Here is a 6,271-nt window from a genome sequence, read left to right as displayed (position 1 = left end):
CCCCTGCACTTCCCCAGCCAGCTCCTCAGTGTGGCGCCTCCTGCCTCCTCTCACCCTTAGGCGCCCTCTGGCCCTGCTCTTGCTGCTCTTGAAACGTCTGGGCACCAACCATGCAGATGGCTGCTGGCCACAGCCAGCCTTGGATCTGGGGCCCCAAGGAGGGAGGGCAATCCCAGAAAGGGAAGGGACGGTCTGGAGTCGGGGTGCTGGATAGCGTGCTCTCTGCCTTTTAAGCAAAGGTTATCACCAGGCCGGCTAAACTTAGCCACAGGCTTTTCAGCTGGAAAAGGGGGCTGGTCTCAGGTTACGCTGGGCCAGCAAAGAGGCCCCAGTTCCGTCCCCCAGCACCTGCTGATGGGCAATGTCTGTTCCACTCCACCCTCTTTAGACCATTAGCCCCTCAGTTCCTCAGAACCAGCCCTTCCTGCATCCTCAGCTCACAAACCTGGGACAGCTGGGGCTCCTGACCAGTCTTGGAGGGGAATGGATCCCTTTACATCATGTGCGGGAAGGGACTGGGGGCCTGTTCCCACCATGTGCCCAAGACCTCTCAATTTTTCCCTCTTCTGGACTCCCCACCCTGCCCCCAACATCCCTTGGGCGCAGCCAGTGAAGGGGAGGCCCTGATTCCAGGGCTGGCCTGCACGTTCCAGGATGGGGAGGGACTTCCGCCCTCACGTCCTACTCTCTGCCCGGGGCTGGACAGGCTGGATGGGGTGAAAGGGGCATTGTCTCCCAGCCTGGGCGGCACAGCCCTCAGGTTTCCCAGGAGCGACTTTGTTGAGAGGCCTCCGGCCCTCTACCCGCCCAGCCCCAAACATTGATCCAGATCCTGTCCCGCCCTCGCCCTGGACCCCAGCCTCTGCCTGGGGGAGAGCAGCTGGTGCACACAGGGCCTAGTTTGTCTGCCCCGATTCTCAGGTCTCCAGGCTGTCCGCGCTGCAAGACATCGTGACCTTCAGTGCAAAAACCTCCCCTTCAAGCCTTCTCCTGAACCTTTTTCCCCTCCAGGCCCACACTGCCCAGCGCCCAGCCCCGGCCCCCGGCCCAAAGAGGCGCGGAGCCAGGTTGGGGGTGCAGTGGGGAGAGGGGTCTGGGAAGGGCCCCGCGGGAGGCCCCTCCCGAGCCTTCCTCTGCAAAGCCTGTTTTACTACCGAAGAGCATCGAGAAGTTCCTCGTCTCTCGGCCATTGAAAGCAGCGGGGCGGGGGACGGGGTGGGGGTGGTGAGGAAGGGGGAGCCTGCAGCGGGGAGCCGCCCCGGGCTCCGGCTCCAGTTCCCCATCCCACTGGCTCCCTAGGTCCTCCCGTTACATCCAGGCAGCAACTTTAACGTCCCTGACTCCTGGTTGTCCTCAGCTCTTACCAGAGCCCTTGCCCCGGAGTCCACAGGCCCCCCTACATCCCCCAGGCACCATCACCGGTCGCCTCCTCCTTGGGGCCTCAGTCCCCTCCCCCTCTCAATCCTCAGCCCACAAGGGCGGTGCGTGCACATTTGAAGAACCAGGCGGATCCAAAAAACAGGATGGGGCCGGCTACTCGCGGTTTTACGGGCGCACGTAGCTCAGGCCTCTGTACCTCGGGGCCCCGACTGGGCGAGGCGAGCTCGCGTCACCACGCCCCCGCCCCGCCCCCTGTCCTATAAATTCAGGCTGCAGCCACCCCCGGCGCTCTCTGCTCCTCCCCGTTCGACAGACAGCCGCATCTCTCGTGAGTGCCAGGTAAATCGTGGCGCAGAGGAGCCACAAAGGGCTCGGGGACGGGCCCGAAAGGGATACGGGCGTGCGCGGGCAGAGGGTGCGGCTGCGGGTTCCAGCCCGGGCCGGGGTCTGAGTTGCGCCCGGTTGGGCCCCCGCATTGCAGGGGCGGGAGGAAGGACGTGCGGAAGCGCAGAGCGGGGATGGAAGCCTGGGGGAGGGGCTGGGAGGGCCCCCACTGAACTCCAGCCGCTTCGCCCCGTGGTCTAATGCTCACTTTCGTCTGCCCGCAGCCGAGTCTCTGAGACACGATGGTGAAGGTCGGAGTGAACGGGTAAGTTGGGGGAGGGGTCCATAAGTCCTGCAGCCCCCACCGAATTGCGTCGGCAGGTCTTGCCCTACTGGGTCTCTGCAAGCGCGTGGGGGACCTGGAGGGGGTGATCGTAACCCCTCAAGGGGAAATCAAGGTCAGCGCCCAGACCTGGCAGAGGCCTTCTCAAGGCCGCGTGTCCCCCATCCCCGGCTGCTGCGGCTCCTGTAACTCCGCCCCTGCGGAGCCTTCCACTCCACCTGCTGCAGATACGCAGGAGTCTCCAATTCTTGCTTTGGCCCCATCCCCTTAATCCCCCAGCTGGGGCTCTTTCTTTCCTTTCGCGCCCTGCGGGGTCACGTGTCAGGGAGGAGCCCGTCCCCCGCCCCCAGCCGGTGCCCCCAGCCAGGCGCAGCCCCAAGATGCTGGAGGCACAGCTGCGTGCAGAACCAACTGGGAGGGGTCAGTTACAGTAACCCAGCCGCCATGTTGCAACTCGGAAGGAAATGAATGAACCGCCGTTAGAAAACCCTCCTTAGGCCTTCAATCTAACCCCTTCCTTGCCTGTGACTAACCCTCCTCCTCCTGCCTCCTGGGGTGGAGTCGCCATTATCCCGTAACCCAAGTGAGGCTAGGCTTTCCCGTTCTTGCTCAGCTGGACCTCAGCTCTTGGCCATATTAGCCCTGGACCATCCCTTAAAACACTGGCCAGCTTCCCCCTCAGGGATATGATGAGTTCCCTAGATAGTTCGCTGGTGAATCAAAAACATGGGTTTTCATGGGGTGGTCCTGTGTTGGGTTTTGTCTTTTTTTTTCCCCCTTTTTCCGGAGAGGTGTGGTGGCTGTGGCTCAGTGCCATGCTGGGGGAGCTGAGTCATGGGCAGTTAGAAATTTTCCACCACAAAATGGCTCCCGGAGCAGTAGCCCCTGTCTCCACACTGGCTCCCCTCGAAGCTCCTTTCTTCCATCCATGCCTAGAGCTGACCCAACCCTAAAGGCCAGGCTATAAAGGTCACCAAGAGGATTAGATGTCCATGAGCCTTGGGAATCCTGCCCTTCTCTCCATCCCGTCTTCCAGAAACCAGATCCCCACTCCACCCTAAGCTGGGGTTAAATATAGCTGCCTGACCTTTCTGCAGCTGGGGGCCTGGGCTTCTGCTCTCTTCCACGCCGGCCCCCCACATCCGTTCCTCCCTCTCCTGATTTTTGGAAGAGAGCTAGGAAGGACAGGTACTTAGCAAATTAGACTCCTGGGATTAGGGGCTTGAGAAACCACTCATTTTCCCTGTCTCTTTCCCTTTTGTAGGAGGGACTTGGGAAGGAGTGGGTTTCCCTAGCCAGTTAATTTCTGACCTTTGATCTTGCCCTTTGAGCTCAGTGATGCTGAGTGTACAAGTCTTTGCTCCCTAGGGTACGTGTAGCCTGAAGCTGGGCCAGACAGGAACAAGCATTTACAGATAGTGGGCGTGCTGAATGCCATGTGCCTGCCACGTGCCCAGGCTGTAGGCAGCAGTAGCAGTGCACCACCCTGTCACTCCTCAAAAGGTTTCAGATAACTAGGGGGTGGCAATTTTTGAGCCTGATCACCTCTGGGTCAGGAAAGGAGCCTCCACTTTGTGGCCATGCTGGAAAGCCAGGCTGGCCTCGCCAGGTGGCTGGAGGAAGATAAAGTGAGATCTCTTGGGACTTGCTGGTGGTGGGAAAGGGCCATCCTCCTTGAAAAGGGAGAGGGGGCCGAGGGCCACATCCCAGGAGAGCTCTCTCCTCCACCCTCCTCCTCGTGCCTTCACACCTCTTGTCTCCCTCAGATTTGGCCGTATCGGGCGCCTGGTCACCAGGGCTGCTTTTCACTCTGGCAAAGTGGACGTTGTTGCCATCAACGACCCCTTCATTGACCTCAACTACATGGTAAGTGCTGCTCAAGCAGCTGGTGGGGGCGGGGCCTGGGCGGGGCCTGGCTGAGGCGCAGCCGCTGAATGCCCTCACGCGCCTCCCCTCCAGGTCTACATGTTCCAGTATGATTCCACCCATGGCAAGTTCCATGGCACCGTCAAGGCTGAGAACGGGAAGCTTGTCATCAATGGAAAGTCCATTACCATCTTCCAGGAGTAAGTGTGGGTGACGGGACAGGAAGACATTTGCCTGGTTGGGGGAGGTACTAGAACAGGGTGACCACCTTGGGTCCATGGTACCCCATGTCCCTGAACTTCGTCCTGTCTTGTAGGCGAGATCCCGCCAACATCAAATGGGGCAACGCTGGTGCTGAGTACGTTGTGGAGTCCACCGGTGTCTTCACTACCATGGAGAAGGCCGGGGTGAGTGGAAGGGCAGCTGAGGATGTGGAGAATTTACCCTCGGGTGTGGTGCAGCAGGAAGACTGGGGACGGCTGACTTAGACCTGGAAGGGAGAGCCCGGTTGTAATGGTTCTTGTGCTGCAGGCTCACTTGAAGGGTGGAGCCAAGAGGGTCATCATCTCTGCCCCTTCTGCTGATGCCCCCATGTTTGTGATGGGCGTGAACCACGAGAAGTATGACAAGTCCCTCAAGATTGTCAGGTGAGCAGGACAGAGGGGGATGGAGAAGAGGTCAGATCGTGTTGTGCGGTACCTGATGGGTGAGCCCCTGACTTGCCTCCCTCTTTTCCAGCAACGCCTCCTGCACCACCAACTGCTTGGCCCCCCTGGCCAAGGTCATCCATGACCACTTTGGCATCGTGGAAGGACTTATGGTATGAGTGATGGGGGACATGCCAGATCACATTCATTTCTCACCCGGGAGTGAATCCTCCCTCCCAGAGCACAGCCCTCCCTGAGGGGAAGGCAGGGTGGGTAGGGCGTGTGATGAGCACCAGGCAGGGCCTTCACTCCCTGCTCCATGTTTCCAGACCACAGTCCACGCCATCACTGCCACCCAGAAGACTGTGGACGGCCCCTCTGGGAAGATGTGGCGTGATGGCCGAGGGGCCGCCCAGAACATCATCCCTGCTTCTACTGGCGCCGCCAAGGCTGTGGGCAAGGTCATCCCGGAGCTGAATGGGTGAGACTCTTTGCTGCTTCTCTGCCCCAGGGGATCTGGGGAACCAGTCGAGCGGTGCTGACTCTGCTTCCTGTGTCTACAGGAAGCTCACTGGCATGGCCTTCCGTGTCCCCACCCCCAACGTGTCTGTTGTGGATCTGACGTGCCGCCTGGAGAAACCTGTACGGATGAGCTGGAACAGCAGGGGGAGGGGGCGGGGGGGGTGGCTACAAGATTGGATCCTGAAAATCATCTCGTTTTTACCCTGTCAGGCCAAATATGACGACATCAAGAAGGTAGTGAAGCAGGCATCGGAGGGCCCCCTCAAGGGCATCCTGGGCTACACGGAGGACCAGGTACTGATAGGTCAGGGAACTTGGTGTCCCCAGGGCCCTCTGAACCAGACTGAGCTCCCATACCTGGTCCTCTCCCTCCTCTAGGTTGTCTCCTGTGACTTCAATAGTGACACTCACTCTTCCACTTTTGATGCTGGGGCTGGCATTGCCCTCAATGACCACTTTGTCAAGCTCATTTCCTGGTATGTGGCACTTGGGTGAGGGATGATGCTTAAGAATGTGGCGGGATCTGGCGTCCCCTGGTGGCTGACTTAGGAAACCGGCCCTTAACTCTCCTTCAGGTACGACAACGAATTTGGCTACAGCAACAGAGTGGTGGACCTCATGGTCCACATGGCCTCTAAGGAGTAAGAGTCCCTGGACCCCCAGCCCCAGCAAGAGCACAAGAGGAAGAGAGAGGCCCTCAGCTGCTGGGGAGTCCTGGCCCCAACTCGATCCCCCAACACACCTGAGAATCTGACCTCCACACAGTTTCCATCCCAGACCTCCTGAAGAAGGGGGGGGGGGCTCAGGGAGCCCTGCCTTGTCACGTACCATCAATAAAGTATACTCAACCCAGCCTGCTCTGCGTGGTCTCACTCCAGGGGGCCAGGATCCAGGGAGGGGAGCTGGGCCAGCCGAGGAGAACTAGATCTGAGCCCCAGACTAGGCAGAAGCCCCCCTGGCCTGGAGAACACCCTCACAGGGGTGCGCTGCCTTTCCTCCCGGGTGCTCCGGGAAGCCTGCCCGGCCACCGTGGGGAACTAGGCCGATCCCACTGCACCGCTGCTCCAGGTTGCCGGGGCCTGGCTGCCTACGTCCAGACGCCATTCTGACTGCAGCTCCCGGAGGGTAACACTGGCACACGGTCCATCAGGCCTCGGCTGGTGACCTGCCTTCTCTAAAGCAGAACAGG

At 60.1% G+C, this 6,271-nt stretch overlaps 1 protein-coding gene across 1 annotated transcript; it reads left to right on the top strand.

Moving 5' to 3' along the window:
- Positions 1-1,601: 1,601 nt before the first annotated feature.
- GAPDH (glyceraldehyde-3-phosphate dehydrogenase) lies at positions 1,602-5,935 on the top strand. Its single transcript, XM_006210852.3, has 12 exons — positions 1,602-1,719; positions 1,989-2,029; positions 3,814-3,913; positions 4,007-4,113; positions 4,230-4,320; positions 4,445-4,560; positions 4,652-4,733; positions 4,890-5,041; positions 5,124-5,202; positions 5,293-5,376; positions 5,461-5,558; positions 5,658-5,935. Exons 2-12 carry the CDS (start codon positions 2,007-2,009, stop codon positions 5,725-5,727), a joined length of 1,002 nt encoding a protein of 333 aa, XP_006210914.1. The 5' UTR covers positions 1,602-1,719; positions 1,989-2,006; the 3' UTR covers positions 5,728-5,935.
- The last annotated feature ends 336 nt before the right edge of the window (positions 5,936-6,271 follow it).

Source organism: Vicugna pacos, chromosome 34 (assembly GCF_048564905.1).
Source record: "Vicugna pacos chromosome 34, VicPac4, whole genome shotgun sequence".
Taxonomy (NCBI): domain Eukaryota; kingdom Metazoa; phylum Chordata; class Mammalia; order Artiodactyla; family Camelidae; genus Vicugna; species Vicugna pacos.
Note: the sequence above shows the minus strand (reverse complement) of the source record. Positions and strands in the feature narration are given on the sequence as shown.

Excerpts from the sequence above, each read along its gene's own strand:
- GAPDH (XM_006210852.3), top strand. The coding sequence starts at position 2,007 with ATGGTGAAGGTCGGAGTGAACGG. Across the intron at positions 2,030-3,813 it reads GTGAAGGTCGGAGTGAACGG|ATTTGGCCGTATCGGGCGCC; the intron begins GTAAGTTGGGGG and ends TGTCTCCCTCAG. Across the intron at positions 4,734-4,889 it reads GCATCGTGGAAGGACTTATG|ACCACAGTCCACGCCATCAC; the intron begins GTATGAGTGATG and ends CCATGTTTCCAG.